This window comes from Spermophilus citellus, assembly GCF_964194105.1.
Source record: "Spermophilus citellus genome assembly, chromosome: X".
Lineage (NCBI taxonomy): Eukaryota > Metazoa > Chordata > Mammalia > Rodentia > Sciuridae > Spermophilus > Spermophilus citellus.
In genome coordinates, this window is record NC_138190.1 from 1,169,386 (window position 1) to 1,194,213 (window position 24,828).

Consider the following 24,828-nt stretch of genomic DNA (forward strand, 5'->3'; position numbering starts at 1 on the left):
TGCACTGCTGTGATGTGGGTGCCTGGCAAGCGTTTGACCGCTGAGCCTCATCCCCGACTGCTCCTGACTTTTTCTTATGTTTGAAGCAACATCTAGGGAGGAAATCATTAAATAATGATCAAAGGGAAGAAGTGAGGTGTGCAGCCATGCATGCCAGGAGGATCTTGGAGACCAGCCACCCACTGGCCTCTTCGGGAACAGCCAGCCAACGCCCCCCTGGGGGTTGAACCCGAGGCCGGGGCTGGAGACCTGTGTATTCTGGAGGCTCCTCTTGCAAGAAAGAACCGGAAACCTGCTGCACACGCGGGAGGGCGGGCAGCGCGCGGGGCCTGGCCGGGTCCGCGGGCTGCGCTGGGTGCGTGGCGCAGGGACAGCCTCCCAGGGGCGCGCGCAGCAGAGAGGACCTCGCAGCCGAGGCGACCCCCCGCAGCCGAGGTGCCGCAGGATCTGACGTCCCCCGAGCTGAGCTGGGCTCCCCCGAGACCCCTCTGCAGGTAAAGCCGTGTCCGCCGGGTCCCCGCCGCCGCAGACCGCCCTGCCCGGCAGCCTGTCCCTCTCCTGGCGACTTTGGCAACTCTTAGAAGTTTTTCTGTGCGACTGAAAAGAATCCGCGGGGACTTGGGGGCTCTTTATTTGGTGGTTTTGAAACTTCGTGTCCGTGGGGGCGGGGCAGGGGCGGCCAGGGGCAGGAGGGACCAGCCGTCTCTGAGGTCCCATCTCTGGGATGTCCACAGGCTGCCAGGACGTGGCCACCGAGCCCGGGCCTGGCGGGGACCCAGCCCTGGGGGAAGAGCGAGGGCGCAGTTGCATTGTGGCGCAGGACACTCAGTGAGCTGAGTGACAGGGAGGGCGCGGGCTGCTTCCCTGCGTCCCCCTGGGGCAGCGGTGAACGTGGTGGCCACCGGCCAGCGTGGAGGGGAGGGCTGCCTCCCAGGGGCTGAGATGCAAACGTGTCCCGGGCAGAAGCAGGCCTTTGAGCTCACAGAGTCAAGTGGCGTTATCTTGATCCACTCCCCAGCCCAGGCTGAGCTTTGTCTCCGGTCTCCAATGCAAGGAGCCGAGTAAATCCAACACAGCCACACTGTCCTCCAGAGGCGTGGGCAGAGGCCCTTGGTATATCTTCCTGCAAGAAAAAGAAAAAAAAAAAAAAAAGCACAAGTGTCTATTTGATAAAGAATAAAAACCGGGGCTGGGATTGTGGCTCAGTGGTAGAGCGCTTGCCTAGCATGCATGAGGCACTGGGTTCAATCCTCAGCACCACATAAAAATAAAATAAAGATATTGTGTACACCTAAAAACTAAAAAATAAATATTAAAAAAAAAAGAATAAAAACCGACTTTGTAACGCCTGTCACAGCCACTTGATATAAGAGAAGCTGCACGCAAAACGGGTAGGGATGTAGACTCACAGCTGGGCACTGGAAAGTGACAGTATCCAATAGGTGTCCCTCCGGGTCATAATAACATTCAAAAGTTCCATTTTTTAACCACGCCGTTTGTATTCTAACCAAGCATTCTTACAAAAGAATCCAAAGTTAAAAAAAAAAAATGCAAGTTTATGAAGTGAGAAAGTTACAGTGAACTCGGTTTAATGTATTATTGAAGAAAAAAATCATAAGTGTAGTCTAGTTTAAGGACATAGTGTTTTGGTGTTTTATTTATTTATTTATTTTTTAGTTCTCAGCGGACACAACATCTCTGTTGGTATGTGGTGCTGAGGATGGAACCCGGGCCGCACGCATGCCGGGCGAGCGCGCTACCGCTTGAGCCACATCCCCAGCCCTTTATTTATTTATTTATTTATTTATTTATTTTGCACCTAAAATATATATATATTTTTTTAAAAATCCACATTGTCTGCCTATGCTGGTGCAGAAAGGCCTCTTGTGATAGCAAAGGCAGTAGTTTGGAAACTTAAGCCTGCCTGGGTAAGGTGCCCATGCCTGTCATTCCAGCAGCTCAGAAGGCTGAGGCAGGAGGATTGTGATTGGAGACCAGCCTCAGCCAAAGCAAGGCCCTAAGCAGCTCAGTGAGACCTTGTCTCTAAATAAGATACAAAATAGGGCTGGGGATGGGGCTCAGGGGTCCAGTGCCCCTGAGTACCTCTAGTACCCAATGATGGCTTTGAGACTTTGAGGTCCCCATGGTGGGATATCAATGACAGCCTAGCTCTCTCTCGGTGCAGGTTCTGTCTCCACTGGACGTGGAAGACCAAGTGTGACGTGGCTGAGTCACAGCTCAAAGCATCTTATACACATTCTGCCTTCACTCTTGCTTCCTTGGGGAGGGGGGGGAAACACAGGGGTCCAACCATTTTGTGCTTGTTCTTGAACCTTCTGTGTTGACTCTACCTCCCTGCCCAGGCCCCTTCTCTGTCCCCAGTCAAATGCCCAGCGAGCAGGAAACTCAATATCACTCGGCAGACAATTCAGTCTACTAAGAAAGGTTAGCAGCTCTTCAAATCTCCACCGGCAAACCACACTCTCCGCAGCACCTCTGTCTCCAAAATTAAGCTCCTGCAAAGCCTGCAGCTCCTCCTCCCCGAATCCACAGGAGGAGCACACTCCAGGTGCAGGGGAAAGGAGCCAGGAACAGCCCCTGCCCCCCACCCCCCCCAGGCACAAACCATTCTGAGCCAGCAAGACTTCCAGAAGCTTCCAACGGCTGGGTGTTAGTTGTTCTCTTTGTGCTTAATTGTGCACTATGGTTTTTTCCCCTAAAAAGTCACAGTTTCCCAGGCATCGGCAGACTGCCAACCTGCATGAGAAAAACAAAACTGAGCCTATTACGATTCTCGATTCTCGGTGTGTCTGTTTCTCTCTGGTGCAGGGTTTTCAGTTGATTCCTGGGGGTGCAGCGCAGTGGCGAGTGCTTGCCTAGCATACAGGGGATCCTGGGTTCTGTCCCCAGCACTGCAAAAAAAAAAAATGCATTTCCTTAGTAACACAGAAATCAGTACACCATCAAGAATAACTATTGCATTTCTGGTGAAAATCTTCTGGTTAAGAGAAAAGACCCCAAACCTTATAACCTACCTACATTAACTTTCTTTCTTTTTTCTTTCTTTCTTTTCTTTTCTTTCTTTTTTTTTTTTTGGTGTAAGAATTAAACTCAGGGGCCCTCAACCACAGAACCCCAACCCCAGTCCCCTTTTGCATTTTATTTACAGATAGGGTCTCACTGAGTTGCTGAGCACCTCACTTTGGCAGAGGCTGGCTTTGAATTCATGATCCTCCTGCCTCAGCCTCCAGAGCTGCTGGGATGACAGGTGTGCACCACCGCACCCGGCTCATACCTGTGTTTTCTAAATAATAGATCCTAGGTGACACCTGGGACATTTTCTTCTACAGATAAAATATCATTGGAGGTGGTACAATTCAGTCTTTTTAAGACATTTTTTCCTTTATCAAAGTAGCTGAGGATGTTTTTTGTTGTTGTTGTTGTTGTTGTTGTTTTTTAAAGAGAGAGAGATGAGAGAGAGAGAGAGAGAGAGAGAGAGAGAGAGAGAGAGAGAATTTTTAATATTTATTTTTTAGTTATCAGCAGACACAACATCTTTGCTTGTATGTGGTGCTGAGGATCGAACCCAGGCCGCACGCATGCCAGGCGAGCGCACTACTGCTTGAGGCACATCCCCAGCCCAGGACTTTTTAATTTAGCCCTTTTACTACCAGAACTATTTCTATTTGTTTCATTTAACCTGTGAGGGGTTATCAGAGACATGTTCATTTCCTCTCCCTCCCTCCTTCTTTCATTAAATTTGTGTATTTAATAAAATGGTGGGGTGCACACCTGCAATCCCAGCAACTCTGGAGGCTGAGGCAGGAGGATCAAAGATTTGAGGCTGACCTCAGCAACTTGGTGAGGCCCAAAGCATCTCATCAAGACCTTGTCTCAAAATAAAAAATGAAAATGGCTGGGGATGTGCCTCAGTGGTTAAGCACCCCTGGATTTAATCCCCAGTACTATAAAGAAAATATACACATGCACTATACCAACACATTCCAACTGGAAATTTCCAACAGCAATTTTTGCGTGTGCAATAAATAGTGTGGCGATACTTATTTCACACTGCCATAATAATGCCTTTCTGTTGAAGATCTTGCTGTCCCGAAAAAAGACCCCAAATCTCACTCCTCACTCCCCCACAGATACATCTCCTCACAGCCTGCTTGGTTTTCTGGTGGTCTTGGCATCTAACCTAAAGCCACACACTGTGCGCTGCTTCTGGCTTCTTTAATAACTTCATGTATAATTAGCTTTCTTCTTTGTTACTAATGTCCATTGTCTTCTGCAGGAATCTGCTTTTGTCCCACACTAGTTGAGCATCCCTCATACCAACTTCAGCATGGGCAGGACTTCGGCCATAGGCAATTCCCCACCAGACCTCAAGGCAATGCAGACCCCAAATAGTGCAACACTTACCATGGGGCTGGGTACATGGCGTGCATGAGACAAATGATCTCATGTTTAGACTTGGGTCCCCAAGATGTCTTCAAATGCAAATACTCCAAAATTTAAAAAAAAAAATCTGCAATCTGAGCCAGTTCCGGTCCCAAGCCTTTTGGACAAAGGATGCTCACCCTGTAGCTCTTTGGCATTCAGGTGAGGGGAATTGAGAGAGTCCCTCAACCTGCTTCCTCTCCCCTCCCAGGTCTGTGGACCTGCTGGTGTGACCTTGGTGGATTCTCTCCTGGTTCATTTCTGAGCTCCGGGTCCCACCTTGCTCTGACTGGTCCCCACATTGCTGCAAACTTGATCTTTTTTTTAAAAAAGGGCATTTGTCCAGATCATGCCATTGCCCATGCAGAGGTAAACATCCAGATGTCACCCCGCTCAGCATGTCACCTCGCTCAGCACATCACCCTGCTTCCTCCCCATGTCCCAAAGCCCACAAGTCAACACCAAGCTCTTTCCCTGTGGCAGACACAGCCAGCTCTGCTGTCCCCGCCGCCTGTGAGACACCCAACACTCTGAGCTAATGGGTCCCTCGTGCGTCTGTGCACAATTTAAGAGAAATGGAGAGGAAGCTTCAGACAGGGAGACAGGACTTGGAAACAGAGCTCCTGGGTCAGGTGCTCTGGTCTGTCAGCTCAAGACCCCTTGGGGACAGTCAAAAACCCTCATCCCTGTGTGCTGGGAAATGTGTTGACAAAATGCACAGAGCCTGGTGACCAGAGAACATCTGGTCTCTGGCCAATGATTGCACCATGATCAGGAAGGAAAGCTCAGGATTTCAGAGCGTTGCACACCCAAGGGGCACACTGCCTTGTCAGGACCCACCAGGTTTGTGGGATACGTGTCCCTCTGCATTGCACAGATACTAGGTCTCATGAAAGCATAGTATGGCTCACAGGTGTAAGCACTCCTGTCCTGCAGCAGGCGGGCAGATAAGCAAATGGTGGTGCGTGCAGAGAACAGAAGAGTGAAGAGAACGGCAAACTCACTCTTCTAGTGCTGCCAGGGCTCAGTGAGCAAGCCCAGCTCTCTCTCTCTCTCTTGCTCAGCAAGGTTTTGCTAACAGGCGTGTCCATTCATTCTTGAATTTTCTACTCCCACATTCTCCCTACCGCAGGCAAATGGGCTGGTTGCAACAGAAACTATCTGCATTGCAAAGCCCCAAATGCTCCTTCTCTGGACCCACAAAGACACTTCTTGCTAATGAGGATCGAACCCAGGAGTGCTTCAACACTGAGCCACATCCTCAGCCCTTTTTATTTTACTTTTTAAATTTTCAGACAGGGTCTCGCTAACTTGCTTAGGATCTTACTAAGTGGCCGAGGCTGGCCTCTGACTTCATATCCTCCAGCCTCAGCCTCCTACGTTGCAGAGATGACAGCCATTCACCACCACGTTGGGCTTGTCCACCTTTTTGATAGAGCGTGCCAGTGTGTCTAGACCCCGTGCTGGAGCATCGCCTTATGAGAGTTTGCCATGGTTTTAAGGTTCTTCTGGAGCTGATATCGTGAGAGCCAAGCTTCTCCACGTAGCTCCATCCCGGCCTTTCACCTCTAGGAAGGATGAGCTTCCTGCTGCCCAGTTCTTCTCAACCCCTTCGTTTCTCTACAGGAAACACGACAGGAGCGAGACCATGCGGCGGATGGGATATTCATGGTAAGACAGGACGGTGTGGTCCCCGGGCCCCTGCCTGCGTTTCCTCCTGTGTCTCCCCAAATCCACAGATAAGCAAGGGGCCTCTGCTCAGTGAGGAACCCAGGAGACCTTGGAGCCCCGGGCATGGGGATCAGGATCAGTCTGAGGGCTCCAGGACCCCGCACCTTGGGAGAGTTCCAGTCAGTCTCAGGAGAGATCAGTCCCAAACCTGGTGGGAAGCGCCAAGGGCATCCGATGGCCAGGCGCCTGGCTCTCCGCAGCCCCTATGGCAAACCTCCTTGGAGACTCAGGGTGATCTCTGCTCTGCCACACTATGGAGGGGACCTGTGCTTTACTATCTCTCTGGACCAGGACCTCCATCACTTCCAAAGCCCACCTGCGCATCATAGTATCGTGGGATAAAAGATTCAGGGTTTTCCTCTTCTTCCTGGCTTCACGTTACCAGCTTCCTGATGTGATGCCAGATTCCTGGGACCCCAATAGACCTCCAGGAGCTGAATCCAATGCAATCACTTAAGAATCTTTACTGCAAGCTCCAGCCTGGACTCACAACCGTTCCTGATGCAGCGGTCCCAGGGAGTGAGTCCTGGTCCTTTGTCTAGTGAGATTTTATAGGTTTTGGGGGGATACTCTGTCACAACTTCCACAGCGAATCATTCCACACCACGGGAAAAGCAAACAACAACTCTAAAACATGATGAGCACATTCACTGGCGGGAACAAGTTGGGTAGGGGTGATTGGTTAGTGCAAGAGGGGGATTCATTTGAACTGATTGGTTTAGGCCATGAGGGGTGTACGTGCTGAACTACATGGTTTCCCAACATGTTATCAACCACCATAAACTACTGGGAGGTCATCTGGCATCCCAGGTATTTCCCTGTCTCATGCTGATTGGTGGTTGCTAGGGGGTTGCTATGGGTCCCCACATAGCCTGACTGAGTCAGGGACACCTGGCGCAGCAGATCTCTCCTGTTATTTGTAGACAAACAACTCAGCAGGGTGGGTATGTGCCTAGGAGTGCTCTGTGGGTTTGTCCAAGGACAAGGGTCATGCCCCCTTCCCTGGACAGGCCTTGAGGTAGAAGCTGGTTTCTCAAAAATGGAGTCACATCAGCTTCTCACTCCCCCCTTTGTCTGGAACCTTGCCTCAGTTGGGGGTCTATCTAGGGTCTCTATGGGCAGGCCGCACTTCTTCTTCTGGGTCTGGGGCTTGATAGTGGGTATACAGAACCATCATCTGAACTGTGTCTACCCTGTCCTCGATGAAAGCCACTAGCTAATTCACAAGTGGTCCTACTAAGGTTGACACGAGGGTAATTTTAGAGTAAACAGTAACCCTCAGGGGACAGTCTTCAACTTTCCAGACTCACTCAAAAATTGGCCTCCTGACTCGATTTACCTATCTACTCTGTCTATATATTTTCTGGCTTCACCGGGACTGGCCACTGCCCAGAGCTTGTGTCTACTCAGTGTTCCAACTTGTAGCAAGGTACCCCCAACACACAAGTCCAACACAGTTTTGCCATTTAAGAAAGAAGAACAAGAGTCAGGCACGGTGGCACACACCTGTCATCCCAGTGGCTGAGGAGGCTGAGGCAGGAGGATCTTGAGTTCAAAGCCAGCCTCAGACCAAGAGAGGCCCTAAGCAACTCAGTGAGACCCTGTTTCTAAATAAAATACAAAATAGGGTTGGGGATGGGACTCATTGGTTGAGGGACCCTGAGTTCAGTCCCTGGTAACACCCCCCCCCCCCCAGAGAGAGAGAGAGAGAGAGAGAGAGGGAGAGAGAGAGAGAGAAGGAAGAGGAAGAAAAGCCAGTTGGAGAAGGGGAGAGTGCAGTAGCTGTTCTTGGAAACAGATCCATACATTTTAAGGAAGCTTAAATAAGGCTTTTTAAGTTGCTATTGCCATAACCATTCAACATCACTCTAGAGCCTCCAAAATTACTTTGAAAGTCCAAATAAGACCATCAAGTGCATGAGCAATTTTAAATGAAAAAAAAAAAAAAAAATCAAAGGCCTGGGGCATAGGTTCAAAGCTAAACCCTAAGCCCATCAAACCCTTAAACACTGACGCCGTGTCCCCCTGCAAACGTCTGACTGATGGCGCGTACTACAGGATTGAGCATGCTTGTGTAGCCTGTGTTTCAGGAGCTGCCTGGCCGTGGCCCTGGGTCTGTGGCTGGGAGGGACGCCGTCCGCCTGCAGGGATGTGGCTGACTCGAGGCCCAACATCCTACTGATGATGGCGGATGACCTTGGCATTGGAGACCTCGGCTGCTATGGCAACAAGACCCTAAGGCAAGGAATGGGAAATGGGTTCTTGGGGACCAGAGGAAAGAGCAGGTCCTAGATCTGGTGATTCCTATAGGAATAGAGGGTCCTGCAGCCCCCGGATCTGGAGGCAGGATCATCCAAGAGCAGGTGACCGCTCCTCCTCAGGGTGGGCTCAGTTCTCCTGTTGCTTCCTAGTGGTGGAGGGCACCCCGGAGAGACAGAGCTGGCATTATAGCAATTACCCCCCACTCCGAGCATCCGTTAACCCACCCTGAGGGCACAACCCCCAGGACCCAGTCACTACCCAGAGGTCTCGCTCTCAAGTACCACGGATGTGGTTTTGGGGGTGATGTTTCCCACACAGGTAATTTGAGGATGCATTCAACCCTAGGAGTGGCCAATGGGGACATTCACAGAAGGCTGCACATGCAAACATAAATCCAGCTCCAATCCACCTAGCAAATGATCTACTCACTGGGATTGAAAATAGGATTCTTACCCACCCACTACAGATGGAGGGTGTCTTGGAAATCAGTTTTATTGCTTGTGAGCCCAAAGCCATGCTGAACTGCCCCTCACTCCCAGCCCCTCTTCCATCCAGCCAAGCCCACCCACTCAGGACTGATTTCCATTCTTCTAATGTCCCCTGAGACCCAGCATGGAGCTGAATCTGCGGGCCCTGCTGGGTGTGCCTGGTCTGGTACCCTCACGGGTGTCCGTGACCTTGGACCTGCCCATGCAGTCCCTGACCGCCCAGTGAGAAGCAGCCTCCCGCTTCTGAACTGCCCATCTGTCTGTCTCTCAGGACTAGCAGCGCCTGGTGGACATGGAGTCCACCATAATTCATCAAGATGCGGTTTCTTTGAAGGTCCTGAGGACATTTAAGGTTCTGGATCATTCTTGAGCACATCTTGATGCATTCACTGATGACCAGCAGCTTACCTTACGCTAATGAAAATCTAGGTTTCTTAGGAGAACACAGCAGAACACAGCACTATTATTTTTTCTCTCGGCAGGACTCCAAACATCGACCGGCTTGCAGAAGACGGGGTGGTCCTGACCCAGCACATCGCCGCGGCATCTGTGTGCACCCCGAGCAGGGCTGCTTTCCTGACGGGCAGATACCCCATTCGCTCAGGTTAGTCCTACTGTGAAACCCACCTGCGGAGGAACAGGAGCATGGCCACCCGCAGCCTTCTCTCATTGACACCCAGATGGGGAAAGATGGGTCCCAGCCCACAGAGTTCTGCCATGACACTGCAGCCAGCCCTGGTGCTCTAGCCCCTCGGGGAACAAGGTGACCCAGGCTGGGATTTAACTGTATGAACATAACATTTTCTGTAGCAGGCAAGGTAGCAAATATTTTCATTTTTGCAAGCCACACAGTCTTGGGTACAGCTGCTCAACGGCATTTTTGAAGTCCTCTATGGACAGTGCACTCAAAAATGGTTGTGGCCATGTCCTAATAAAACTTTATCCATATGTATTGCATTTTGTGCCCCAAAAGTTCATGTGTGAAGCAATGCAAGACAGTTCAGAGGTGACATGGTTAGAGGAGGAGAGGTGTGATCTGATCAGTGGATTAATCCACTTGGATGGACTCACTGGGTGGTGGCTGCAGCAGGTGGGGTGTGGCTGGAGGAGGGGGTCCCTGGGCTGTGCCTTTGGGGTCTCTGTCCTGTCCCTGGTGAGCAGAGCTCTCTCTGCCCCCTGGTGCCCTGTCCTGAGCTGCTCTCCTCCTCCAGGCCCTGCCGCCATTTTGTTCTGCCTCCCCTTGGGCCAGAGCCATGGAGTTGGCCACTAGGGACTGGACCTCGGACGCCACGAACCAAATTCAACTTTTCCTCCTCTAAATTTGTTCTTGTCAGGTCTTTTTTTTTTTTTTTCTCTCCCACAGTAGTGAAAAGAACCAACAGGTTATGAAACCTTCTCTACTTTTTCCCAATTATCTGCAAAGGCCCTGGATGAGTCAGCTTTGTGACAGAAATAAGCTCATTGAGATCCAGATGTCTCTGTTGGGCTCAAGGTGTGGAAGGGCCCTGCTCCTGGTCCTTGGCTCCTTGGCTGTGGTCCTGTGGTGAGAACATGGAGGATTCTTGAAGCAGAAGGAGGGGTGGAGCTCCACTCTCCCCTTCCAGGCCTCGCCTCCATGACCTCACTTCCACCCACTAGACCCCACCTCTTAAAGGCTCCCTAACATCCCAATAGACCATCAGCTGAGAACCAGGCCTTCCACACACAGCTTATTGGGGGGACGCACCCAATCCAAACCACAGCAGCACCAATCCATTTCTCACTGGCTGGGGGTACAAAAGTAGGCAGGAGGCCATTGGCTGAGCCTCCTATCACAGACGTCAGGTATACATTAGGCAAGGTGCAAAAAAAAAAAAAAAAAAAAAAAAAAAAAAGAACTAAACAAATATGTTTAATCAGAGCAAAAATATGAATGTGTTTCTGAAACTCATTCGTAAATTTTTGCCCTCTTAATGGGAAGAGAATGGTCTTTGTTTTCTGTGGTCCGTGGGGGGATGTCCTTTGGCAAGATATTTTTCTCTTTCCAAGGCAGGGATTTCTCAATCAGCTCAGGGGCCCTTCATGTCCTATAGATTATTTTGGGGCATGATATATATGTTATTGTTTAGCTTAAAATCTGCCATTTGCAAGGGAGTTGGGTAGGAAGTAGATCAAAAATTCAGAACTCTGTGTATTGTCCTCACCATTTCTCTGCTCTTGGACCCTGAGGCTGAAGAATCTGCCCCAGACTCCAGGGGAGATTCTCACCCAGGACTAGTTAAGGATTTCCCAGGAAAAAGAAGCAACTGGATCTTTCATCTGTATCATGTCCCCACTCGTCACCTGTCTCTGCATCCATCCGTCCATCTCTCTCTGGGCTGCAGTATTAAGCATACATTCAACATGTATCTTTATTTTTTGCATTCTGATGCTTTGATATCATGGCCCTTGCTGGCCCTCGGGGAGCTGACCCTCTGGGTGCTGGCTGGTTCCTAGAGATAACAGCAAATGTGCATGTGAGCTTGTTCTCCATGTGGAACTTTCAAATCCTCTGCCCATGTCCTCTGGGTGAATATCCCCTGCTCCCCTCACCCCAGGTTCTGCAACCAGGAAATTGGGGCAGTGAGCAGCCCCTGTAGCCCGGAGCAGACCAAAATTATTAACGCTGGCAGATTTGAAAACGTCTTGCTCTGCCTTGCTTATTTCTTTCCATTTAAAATAAAAATTTTAAAATGGAGGCATCTCCCTAAATTTCTTCCTCACTCCCTCTGCCTCCTGATCTACCCCAGTGCCTCCCTGATGGTACCCCATGGCCTGGCATACCCCCTCTTCTCACAAATGGTCACAAACTCTACTTTTCACTCATCCCCTGATCTGGTGGCCCTGCTACACCTAAATAGCAAGAAAACCTTCCTTTTCCTCTGCATAGCTGGGTAGGATGATGCACTCCTGAAATTCCAGCAATTCAGGAGGCTGAGGCAGGAGGACTGCAAATTTGAGGTCAGCCTCAGCAATTTAGCAAGATACTCAAAATAAAAAAAAGGTTAGGACTGTGGCTCATGGTAGAGCAACCGTGGGTGCAATACCCAGCACCTCCCACACATACACACCTGTGTTGAAGCCAAGAGCTCAATGGTTTGCCAGTATATTAGAACTATCCAGGAAATCTTCTTTTGTTTATTTACTTATTTTTGATACCAGGGATTGAACCCAGGGGCATTTAACCACTGAGCCGCATTCCCAGCCCTTTCTATTTTTTATTTTGAGACAGGGTCTTGCTAAGTTGCTTAGTTCACGCTAAGTGGCTGAGGCTGGCCTCCAACTTGCTATCCTCCTGCCTCAGCCTCCCAAGCCACTGAGATTACATGTGTGCACTACCATACTTGATGCAATGAATCTTTCAATCATTCCAAAATCCACACCAGGCCAACTCCCTATGCACTCTCTGGAGTGATAACCATCCATTAGCGTACCTAGAAGCTCTGCACATCATTTCACAGATAACTGTGAAAACTCTTTGGTGATAGCAAGAATTTGGAGAAATCAAAGTGCATTTTAAATTCTCATTCCTTTTCCATTAAATTCTTTTTTTTTTCCCCTTTAGTGACCTAACTTGCACAAGACCAGACACCTTCTCTCCAGCATTGACATTTCATTATGACCTTCCCTGCCAAATACGTGGTTCTGTGAGGCAGGTCTTTGCAGGAAGGAACTTTTCAATGTAATTTTCAATAATGGAGAGTTCTACAGAATATTCTCAATTTAAAAGAGTGAACATCATCATCGTCAGCTAAAAGCAAATACATAATAGTAACTTATTTCTTTTTGTTGGCTGCTCGAAGGCATGGTTTCCAGCAATGCCTTCCGTGTTCTCCAGTGGACAGCAGCATCCGGGGGCCTGCCCACCAATGAGATAACTTTTGCAAAAATATTGAGAGACCAAGGCTACGCCACTGGACTAATAGGTAGGTACCTTTCTTTCAACTCTGGAGCTCACTACTTTTCTTTTAAGGGTCTATTGAACTCCAAATATTTGAAAAGGCAACCAGTGAGGTCCCAGGTAATTTCCCAGATGACAGAAATGATGTGGTCTCCCAGGATGCACAGGGGCCACAAGTTATTCAACAAATGTCAACTGGTCAGGTGTGGTGGCACACACTTATAATCAGCAACTTGGGAGGCTGAGGCAGGAGGATTGCATATTGGAGGCCAGCCTCAGCAACTTAGCAAGACCCTGTCTCAAAAATTTTTTAAAAAATAATATATAAAGGGATGGGGAGGGTACACAGTGATAGAGCACCCCTGGGTTAAATCCCTGGTACAAAATTAAAAGTCAACACATTCAAAAATAATAGTCATATGGCCAGGCATGGTGGTAGTCCCAGCTACTCCAGAGGCAGAGGCAGGAGGATCATTTGAGGCCAAAAGTTGGAGGCCATCCTAGGGAACATACCGATACCCCCATCACACACACACAAAAATAAATATCAAAACAACATAAACTAGATGCTCATTGACCAAATGTTTGCATATAACTTACCTCGCTCTGTGCTTCCATAACAAACATGTGTTTTTCTATATGCCAAGAAACCACATTAGATATTGAACAAAAAGTAAGTAAGTGAAACTTCAAGACAACAGACAGGGAGAAGGGAAAGGGGACCACATGGCTATGATCCTCACTTGTAGGGATAACTTTTTTTTTTTTTTTTTGGTAGCAGGGATTGAACCCAGGGACACTCAACCACTGAGCCTCATCCCCAGCCCTATTTTGTATTTTATTTAGAGACAGGGTCTCGCTCAGTTGCTTACGGCCTCACTTTTGCTGAGGCTCGCTTTGAACTCACCATCCTCCTGCCTCAGCCTCCCAGGCTGCTAGGATTATAGGCATGCGCCACGGTGTCCAACTCCGTAGTAATATTTTTTATCAGCAATTATATCTGTTGATCATGGAGGACATGTCTAGCTGGTATGTGGGACAGAAAATCAATAGACCATTATGTCTTAAGGTAGACTGGTCTATGAATGCCTGGGAAATCTCATGGAGTTTCCGAATATCAAATATCCCATGGCACAAGAAAACACACAATGTGGTTTTTATCAATCCCCTCATGGTGGCGGCGTAGAAGACAAAAATCTTTCTTTACTGGAGTTGAAAGTTGAGCTCTGAAACAATGTCCCACTTTGAACTTGGCCTCTATTATGGGCCTCCCACTCCCAAAGCCCAGAACTCTTTGTTCTATGTTCATTCTGGAGATTGAGCTTTCAGAAACAGCCTGATCACTGTGAATACATCCTTCTTTTTTTTTTTTTTTTTTTTTTTTTTTAAGAGAGAGAGAGAATTTTTTTTAATATTTATTTTAGTTCTCGGCGGACACAACATCTTTGTTGGTATGTGGTGCTGAGGATCGAACCCGGGCCGCACGCATGCCAGGCGAGCGCGCTACCGCTTGAGCCACATCCCCAGCCACATCCTTCTTTTGTTATAGAGCACCGTGACCAGGTGAAGACTGAACAAGGTTCCCAAGGGTATCAGGAGCTAAATGCTACAGGAACCCCTAGATACCCAAATGTTTGGAGGTTCCACTCCTTTATATAGCATGGTACAGTGTTGGCATAGAACGTGGACACATCCCCCTGTAGACTTTAAATCACCTTCATAGGACTTAAAATACCCAAAACAATGTCGGTGCTGCCCGATTCGTTGCTACGCTCTATTGTTTGTTGAGTACCAAGGAAAACAATTTGCCTGTGCTCAAAGAAGATGCAAATTTCCCCCCTAACATTTTCTATCCGTGATTGACGGACAGCAGGAATGCCAATAGACAATCCAGGGCTGCCTGTGGGACCTTATGTGGAAACACAGCCTGTAGAGGATCTTGAGTGGATGGTCCAGATGTGACAGAGAACCATCCCCTGTTGGTTTAAGCAAGCAGATTGATGGCGATCTGTCACACCTCTCATGAGAAATTCATACTCAGGGGAATGCTTCCTCTCGGGGCCCTTGTTCCCACAAGGATAAGGTCAGGTGGTGTTGTCATTGATGTCACAGCCTACACTGCCCCAGCTCCTGGGAGAGAGCTCGAGTAGAGCGAGCATGCTGTCCTAGCCACCTTTCTGTGCAAAATATGCAGGAAACAACAATTTAAAGAAAGAAAGGTTTATGTGAGGCTCCTGGTGTCCGAGGTCCAGTCCCTGGTGGCCAACTCCATGGCTCTGGCCCAAGGGGAGCAGAACAAGATGGCGGCAGGGCCTGGAGGAGGAGAGCAGCTCAGGACAGGGCACCAGGGAGCAGAGAGAGCTCTGCTCACCAGGGACAGGACAGAGACCCCAAAGGCACAGCCCAGGGACCCCCTCCTCCAGCCACACCCCACCTGCTGCAGTCACCACCCAGTGAGTCCATCCAAGTGGATTAATCCACTATGAGTCTACACCCAGTGAGTCCATCCAAGTGGATTAATCCACTATTAGGTTGCACCAGGGAGCAGAGAGAGCTCTGCCCACCAGGGACAGGACAGAGACCCCAAAGACACAGCCCAGGGACCCCTCCTCCAGCCACACCCCACCTGCTGCAGTCACCACCCAGTGAGTCCATCCAAGTGGATTAATCCACTATGAGTCTACACCCAGTGAGTCCATCCAAGTGGATTAATCCACTTATTAGTCTCCACCCAGTGAGTCCATGCAAGTGGATTAATCCACTGAGCAGGTTACACCTCTCCTATCCCAATCATCTCACCTCTGAAGATTCTTGTAGTGTCTCACACATGAGCTTTTAGAAGAAGAGAAATCTACTTGGGGGCTCCTGGTGTCTGAGGTTCAGTCCACAGTGGCCAACTCCATGGCTCTGGCCCAAGGGGAGGCAGAACAAAATGGCGGCAGGGCCTGGAGGAGGAGAGGAGCTCAGGACAAGGCACCAGGGAGCAGAGAGGCAGAGAGAGAGAGAGAGAGAGAGAGAGAGAGAGAGAGAGAGAGAGAGAGGAGCCAAGGACAAGATAGAGTCCCCAAGGGCGTGTCTCCAGTGTCCTACTTCCTCCAACTATGCCCCACGTCTCCACGGCTCTGGGTTGGGGTGAGACAGAACATCATGGCCGAAGGGCATGGTATAGGAAAGCCGCTCAGTTCATGGCAGATGGAAAGCCAAGGGAAAGAAAGAAAGGGGCCAGGGACCTGGTGTGTGCTTCCAACCAACTTCCTCCAATCACCGTCTCCTAGAGCCCCCCTCCCAGGGTCTGTGTCACTGTCTTCTATCTTTCAATGGATGAATCCCTCCATGAGGCCAGAGCTGACCTAAACCAACTCTGTCCCTAAGCCTCACCTGTGACATTGTTGCATTGGGGTCTAAGGCTGCAGTGCAGGAAGATTTGGGGCGACACGGCAGACCCGAACCATAATATAGGTGATACCTACTGTTTGCATCTCCTGCCCCCAGGAAAATGGCACCTGGGACTGAACTGTGAGTCTTCCCGCGATCACTGCCACCACCCGCAGGCCCACGGGTTCGACAGCTTCCTTGGAATGCCCTTCAGCATGATGGCCGACTGCGCTGGGTGGGAGCTGTCGGAGAAGCGCGTGGGCCTGGAGCGCACCCTGGGCCTCTGGTGCCAGGTCCTGGCCGTGGCCTCGCTCACGCTCACGCTGGGCCGCCTCACCCAGCTGACCCGCTCCTGGGGGCCCGTCCTCGGGGCCGCCTTGGCTGCTGCTGTCCTCTTCACGGCCTCGCGCTTCGTGGGCCACCTGATCGTGCACGCAGACTGCTTCCTGATGAGGAACCACACTGTCACCCAGCAGCCCCTGGACTTTGACAGGGCCACGCCCCTCCTGCTGCAGGAAGCCTCCTCCTTCCTGCAAAGGTGAGCCCAGGGGGGCCGCGCCCTCCCAGCCCCTGGCCATGTGCAATGTCCAGCACCTTCTTCTGTCATGGGTGTCTGAGGCCTGGCCCATCCCAGGCTCAGAAAGACTTTTCTTGGCAACATGGGGCACGGGAGATGGCCTGCCAAGCTGCGTGCCTTGCACCATGTCCACAGAAACACGGTGGGCGTCCAGTTGGAATTTGTTGACTCAGGGCTCAGTTGACCCCACAGTCACCCAGGGACTCTGCGGTGGCATCGCCTGGTGCAGCTCGGGCCTGACACTTGAAATGAACTTGCAAATGAAACTGAGGGAGAAGGATGTGCTACCTTTAGGGCTAAGACTTCTCCTTCACGCGGAGACTCGAGCCGTGAACAGGACACCATGTGAGCCTCCCCAGGGCATCAGGAGGGCCTTGAAGGTCCCATCCAAACTCATAACCTAGCGTGCCCCATTTTTGCATTTTTCTTGGTTCTTTTTAGTAATACATAACATTAGGATTCACTCTGACTTAATTTAAAAAGCATGGAACATACCCTGTCCTAATCCAGTTCTCAGTCCCTCCTTTTACCTTATAACCTTTATTGCCTATTGACTTATCGTGATTTTTTTCTTTTAAATTAGCATCGAGTGGATGTGCATGATGGTGAGATCCACTGTGGTATGTTCGTGGATGTACACAATAAAATGAGGTTGGATTCATTCTAACCCCATCCTCCTCCCTCGACCTCAGGGCCCTTCCTCCACTCCATGAATCTCTCTTCTATTTTGATCATATTCCATCTTCTTTTCTTTTTCTTCCCCCTTATTTTTAATCTGGCTTCTGCATAGCACAGAAAACATTTGACCCTTGATTTTATAGGTCTGGCTGATTCACTTAGCCTGATGCTCTCCAGTTCCATCCATTTACCTGCAAAGTCATTCTTCTTCCTAGCTATGTAATACTCCACTGCATATATTCACCATATTTTCTTTCTCGATTCATCCATGGGTGGACACCTCAGTTGATTCAGTAGCTTGGGTTTTGTGAATTGGCCTGCCATAAACATGAATGCGGCATGCCTCATTTTTAAAGCATGTTTTTTCATGATTACTTCCTATCGTAAATATTCATTATATAGCTGATTTCGTATTAACCAAATTCTACCGTTAGCTTCTGTGCATGTACAAATATGTAACAACAAAACCCACCGTTATGTATAATTATAATGCATCAACAAAAAGGAGAAAGAACTCATGACCTGACAACATTTATAAAGAAAATTTCATGTATAAATAATATCGCTTCTTCTATAACCCATGTTTACAAGCAGAGGCAACTTCTAAATAACTTAACAAAATGCTTGTGCAGACAGATGGCAGTGTGACGTCCTTTATTCCTGGACTGTTAAGTATGTAGAGTTTGAAACTTACAGCATTCAGATGGAAAAGTGTGATGTGGACTTTCAAGTGTAGTTTAAAAGGGAAAATTATCACTAGATAGAGGTGTAAGTTTATTTTATTTTATTTTGTATTAGGGATTGAACCCAGAGGTCCTTTGCCACTGAGCCCCAGTCCCCCAGCTCTATTGATTGATTGATTGATTGATTATTTTGAGACAGGGTCTTGCTGAATTGCTCAGGGCCTCACTAAGTGGCTGAGGCTGTCCTCCATCTTGCAGTCCTCCTGCCTCAACCTCCCCAGTTATTGTGGTTACGGGCATGTGTCACCATGCCCTACCCTTTAAGATTCTTAAACATGAGATCCTCCTCCTGCCGAAGAGCAGTTTTGTGGGGACCAAAGCAAAGACAGGTGGCAGGTTAGACCCGTATTCAGGGTCCCCTGGCCTTCAGTATGGATTTTGTCACAATAACAAGGACAACTCTCCTCGCCTCTCATTCACTTTTAGGAATAAGCACAGGCCATTCCTCCTGTTTGTCTCCTTTCTGCACGTCCATGCTCCTCTGGTCACCACCAAAGGCTTCCGAGGGAGGAGTCGTCACGGGTTATATGGGGACAACGTGGAGGAGATGGATTGGCTGGTGGGTGAGTGTCCTCCCCCGGAGAAGACCCGGGGAGAGATGCCCACGGCCTGGTCCTGCATGTAGACCAACCCATGCCCCAGAGAGGCCCTGGGACCAATACCACTGGGAGACGGGATAATGCCCCAGATCACCAGTGCCCAGGCTGTCCCCGTCATGCCCCCGTGGGCTCCCGTTAGACACGGACACAGCACGCGGACTTGAGCAGCTTTTTCAAAAAATGCATGAGACCGCACACCCAGCAGCTGGCTCTGGGCGCGACTCTGTCGCCAGCAGCCCCAACGCTGTGCCCTCTGCAGGACACATTCTTGACACGTTAGACCAGGAAGGTCTGGCTGATCGGACCCTCGTCTACTTCACCGCGGACCACGGGGGATGCTTGGAGTCTCGCCTGGGAACCAACCAATATGGAGGCTGGAATGGAGTCTACAAGGGTGAGGCTCACAAAGGGCCCCAATCCGCTCTGGCCAATGGCCTCTCCCAACCCTGGCATTGAAAACGCACCACCTGCCCCCCGGACTTGAATTTCTTTCCAGCCCAAAACACCATAGAAACTCTAATTGCCATGCTCAGATTTTTTTTTTGATTTTTAAATTTTTTTTGCACACGTGGTTTTGGGGATATTGACAGAGCTCTGCAGCCATTAGCACTGTAGAATTTCAAAATATTTTCATTGTCTTAGGAAAAAAAAATCCCTGTGCTTTTATCAGTCATTCCTTGATCTGTGGGTGCCCTGCCTCCCCAACCACCAACTCCTCTTCTCTCCCTCCATCTCTTCCTGCTCCAGATAGAAGGTTCCCCGTGGTGTGGCCTTGGTGTCGGGCTTCTTTGATTGAAGAACCATGTTTTCAAAGTTGATCCTGTTGCACGATATGCCAGGGCTTGGTTCCTTTTTATAGAAATGATCTGCCCTCCAGTGGATGGTCCACACCACGGGTGCCAGGTTCAGATTTTAGGAGGGATGCATTCAAGGTGGTGGGCACCTGGCAGCCTCATTGTGTTCGATGCCAGGTGCCCACCACCTTGAATGCATCCCTCCTAAATGCATCCAGAAGAACACGGCCTTTGACTTTTCCCCTAGGAGCCTTAATATATTATTTAATAAAAGAGTTGTTTAGAGGAGGGTTTCCTGGAGGTTGGGACTTGTCAAGTACGAACCTAAGACGAAAGGGGGGCATGGGATCAAGCCAGGCTCCAAATCTGTTTCCATCTCTGCCGATGTTCCATCTGTGTCCCCTGGAGGGTCAGTGACGTGGCCCTTTCCAAACCCTTTGCTTCTGTCTTCCCCCTTCTGCCAATTTGAACGCACCTGAGCAGACAGAGGTAGCTCCCTCCTGCATCCACTCAGAGTCACCTGGGTCAACGCCTGCTGATCTCATACTACATCATTTTCTCTTCGCAGGAGGCAAAGGCATGGGCGGCTGGGAAGGGGGCATCCGTGTCCCCGGGATCTTCCGGTGGCCTGGTGTGCTGCCCGCCGGCCGTGTGATCCAGGAGCCCACCAGCCTGATGGACGTGTTCCCCACCGTGGTCCAGCTGGGGGGCGGCCAGGTGCCACAGGACAGGTAGAGAAGGGACCAAAGAAAGCAGTTCCACTTTGTGGACAGAAAATACGTGTGTGGGGAGATGTATTTGCAGATCTCAAGTTGCACATTCAATTGCATGAGATATTCCTGTGTGTGTGTGTGGAGGTATATATGTGTATTCACAGCTATATCTGAATATATGCACCTACCTCATGCAATTTAATCACGGTGTTATGTGCAATGCAGTATACATAGTCTAACTGATATACTCAGATTTATATACTCAAATATATACCCTATCATGCATTTGCATATCTCCCATGCACATCCAATTGCAAGAACTGTATAAGTATATACACGAATTTATACATATATCTCATGCAATTGAATCACATGGCCATGAATTTTAATATACTGCAGCAGAATCTAATTTATACACTAGAAACACCTAGCACATGTATTCATACAGCTCACATTTCAGATCCATTCATGATATATATGAAAACATGAATCAAAGCTGTACCTTTTAATTATGTTCAGACATTCTAATATATACACTAGAAATCTACTTCTAATATTTATTAGGAAACTGTGTGGACAACAATTTTAAAGGCTTCATGATGTTTTCTTTTAACAACCCCATTAGCCTTATTATTATTATTATTATTATTATTATTATTATTATTATTAAAGTACTGTCATTGCTGGGCACAGTGGTACATGCCTATAATCCCAGTGGCTCAGGAGGCTGAAGCAGGAGGATCACAAGCTGGAGGCCAGCCTCAGCAATTTAGCAAGGCTCTAGCAAATCAATGAGACCCTGCCTCCAAAATAAATAAATAAATAAATAAAAGGGCTGTGGTTGTGGCTACGTGGTTAAGCACCCTGTGTTCCATCCCTGGAGCCAAATTAAAAAAAAAAAAAAAGTAGAATTGCATCTGTCCTGAATAACTATTTAGACAGCATTCACACCGTATTCAGCATTCGGAGGCATTTGCATTTGATTTAAAGTATGTAGGAGCGTGGACATGGGTTATTAGCAAATACTACACCATTTAAATGAGTGTCGTAGGTGTCCTCCGATTGCAGGACTGGGATCCAGGAGGGTCCTGCGCTCGGTCCCCCCTGGAGGACAGTGATGGGCAGTGCACTATGCAAAGTTGTGACTGCCAGTCAGAAGAGGTAGACGCAGCCTTTGGTGGCACAAGCCTGCAGACAAGGTCCCTGGTACCCGAAGCCGACCTCCTCCCACACAGAACAGGGCGGGTGCGGTCGGATGAGCTGTATTTGCAGAGAGAAGAAGACAGGGCAGACAGATAAGGAGATGCCACTCCCTGTGACCATCCCTGAGAGCCAGGGCTGCCCGGCCTTGTTTAAGGACACCGCGGCATGTTCTACGGGGCTCAAGGTCGATGGCGTGTAAAATAGAGAGGCGTGTCCTCAGTGCTTGGCTTTGTTTTCCCCCTTCAAGGCAAGTTGGGAGACACCAAATCCAACCAGGTGAGCGGGTTACATTGTATCCAAAGATGCCACCCATCAAGACAAGCGAGCTGGTTACACTGTATCTAAAAGTGATGCCAATCAAACCAACAAGCTGGTTACATTGTATCCAAGGCGATGTCCCCAGGCTTCTGGGCCCCCCAGGTCCCCCAGCCCTTCCACACCTGCACAACTCTCCTTCCTCTCCTGGGATACGCTCAGCAGGGCCCCTTGGCGCCCCCTGGTGCTGAGTGTCATGTGCTCCCTGCAGAGTGATTGATGGCCGGGACCTGCTGCCCTTGCTCCTGGGGACCGCTCAGCACTCGGACCACGAGTTCCTGCTCCATTACTGCCAGAGGTTTCTGCACGCAGCCCGGTGGCAACAACGGGACCAGGACCGTGAGTACAACGAGGTCCCCTACAGACACAGACACCCAACACCCTGTGACGAGGCTTCTGGTGGCTCTAGACAGTGCATGATTGCTCCTGAGGTCACTTTTACTCAGTGACACTTGACCACATTTTCACCGTCCGCATGGCCATGTTCACCCTCTCTGCCTCACCCACTTGCCAGCAGCAGAACTGATTCTTCTTTTTTAAAATCCAGTGCTTGACCAGGTGCAGGGGTGCACCCCTATAATCCCAGCCACTCAGGAGGCTGAGGCAGGAGGACCGAAAGGTAAAGGCCAGCCTCAGCCTCTTAGTTAGAATCTGACTCAAAATTAAAAAAAAAAAAAAAATGAAAGGGCTAGGGATGTGGCTCAGTGGTAAGGCACCCCTGGGTTCAATTGCCAGGACTAAATAATAATAATAATAACAAGAACAACAACAACAACAATAATAGTAATAATATCAATCCAGGTCTCAGAATTTCATAATCAGGTAATTGTCCCATTTAGCGATACTTGTTTTCTGTCCCCCCCCCTTTGTCTTTTCCTCTCTATCCCTTTGCCTTCCTGTCTCTTTGCTACTGTGGATTTGCTTTCTGGACCATGATGCAGTCACGTCCGACTCTTTTGCATCAAGAAAGCAAGCAATTCAGTTAAAAAAGATATATATTGAAATAAAGCACATCATAAAACTGGATTTTTTTCAAATGTTCAATGAGGGGCAGTTGATATATTCAGTGTAGTACAACACCACCCCAATCTGGTTCCTGAACATTTTCCTCACCCTAAAGGGAGCCCTCCTACTTAGCATTTACTCCTCCTCCTCAGACTCCCCAGCCACTGGGCCCACTGAACCATTGTTTGTTTCTGTGGATTTGCTCATTTCTGCACATTTCATACAAAACGTCCTGCACAGGCTCTGCATCAGCCTTCTTTTCCTGAGCATAGTGTTTTCCAGGTTCACATATGGTATAGCCAATGTCAGAGGTTCCTTCTTTTTCAGGGCTGTGTAATATTCCACAGAGTGGCTGCATTAAATTATATCTATTCGGGTCTTTTTTTTTGGGAGAGAGGGGTAACTATGGATAGAGCCTTGGGGCATTCAACCCCTGGGCGATGTCTTCAGCTCTAGTTTGTATTTTATTTAGAGACAGGGTCTCACTTAGTTGCTTAGGGCTTCGCTTTGGCTGAGGCTGGCTTTGAACTCTCGATCCTTCTGCCTCAGCCTCCCGAGCCACCGGGATCACAGGCATGGGCTCCCTCACCTGGTGCTACTCACCTCTTGATGGACACGTGGGTGAGTCCTGCTGTTGTCCTGACGTCATCTCTCTGTGATTCTCGCCCCTCCACCAGGAGCAACCCTGTGGAAAGTGCACTTTATGACGCCGATCTTCCAGCCAGAGGGTGCTGGAGCCTGCTACGGGAAGGTGGTCTGCCCCTGCATTGGGGAAGGAGTGGTCCAGCACGACCCGCCTTTGCTCTTTGACCTCTCCAGAGACCCCTCTGAGTCTCATGTCCTCACGCCCGACTCCGAGCCCCGGTTCCACCAAGTGGTGGGCAGAGTCCGGCAGGCCGTGGAGGAGCATCAGCGGTCACTGGGCACTGTTCCCCAGCAGCTGGGCACCCTGAACAACCTGTGGCGGCCGTGGCTGCAGCCCTGCTGCGGCCCCTTCCCCCTGTGCTGGTGCGACACAGAGGACCAAGGGCAGTGACCATCTACGTGGAAAGAGCCGGAGCCTGGTCCAAACAGCTCCTCACGCTGACCTCAGGCATCCATTCCGTGGTCACCAGTGACTCCACACATCAACATGAAGTCACAATGCACAATCCACACTGAATGAAACGCACCCTCAGGGGCCACTCTGGGCTCCCAGCAAAGAGACCAGGACCTCCTGCAATTAGAGGCTGGGACAGAGGACCCTGGTCAAGCCTGGAGGAGGCCACTCTGCAAACAGAAGGTGCTTCCAAATCGCAGATTTGCAGGTGCGGAGGGGGGAAGTCCCAGGGGACAAACATGACTTGATAAGACATGCCAAGGGATCAAGTCTCAGCTTATGGCTTTCAGTAGCAATAAAGGCTCCACCTTCAGGACCCCGTCCCCTCCCAGAGGCTCTTACTTCCTAACAGCATCACCTGGGGGGGGAGTGTAAAGATTTCCACATAAGATTTTGGGGGGACACCCACACTCAGGTCTTCGCACTGGTCAGAGGACTGCTGGTCACTGTATTAGTCTCCCTGGGCTGCTGTAACAAGACACCCCAGCCCGGGGGATTAGAGACCACAGACCCTGACTGTTCATTGATGACCTCAGGCCACCACCCAAGCCAACTCCACCTCTGCCTGATGGCCAAACCCATTCCCAGCCCAGTGGATCTTGGGATAAGGAAAGAGATGGCAGCTGGCCATCGCTAGGAGCCTGCTTCTTTCTCACCACCCATGCTGTGTGGAACACAAAGCCAGCACATTGGGCCAGCTGTGTCCCTGTCACCAGCCCCCCTTGTCACCTCTGAGTTCTTCAGCATCCTCTGGGCTGGGTCACCTTCTTCAGACCCAGCCACACCCTTGACTCTGTTGACTTTGAGGCCCAAGTCCCCACAGAGGCTCCATGTTCTTAACCCATTAAGTGCCAAGTTCTCAATTCTGCAGATGTTTCAACAAA

The 24,828-nt window shown here is 49.6% G+C and overlaps 1 protein-coding gene across 1 annotated transcript; it reads left to right on the plus strand.

The window, feature by feature from the left end:
* The first annotated feature begins 319 nt into the window (after positions 1 to 319).
* Positions 320 to 23,964, plus strand: ARSL (arylsulfatase L). The gene is made up of 11 exons (XM_081277039.1): positions 320 to 494; positions 6,070 to 6,114; positions 8,253 to 8,414; positions 9,407 to 9,528; positions 12,746 to 12,868; positions 16,336 to 16,756; positions 18,643 to 18,779; positions 19,075 to 19,209; positions 20,178 to 20,340; positions 22,052 to 22,179; positions 23,523 to 23,964. Exons 2-11 carry the CDS (start codon positions 6,092 to 6,094, stop codon positions 23,879 to 23,881), a joined length of 1,773 nt encoding a protein of 590 aa, XP_081133165.1. The 5' UTR covers positions 320 to 494; positions 6,070 to 6,091; the 3' UTR covers positions 23,882 to 23,964.
* Positions 23,965 to 24,828: the final 864 nt, after the last annotated feature.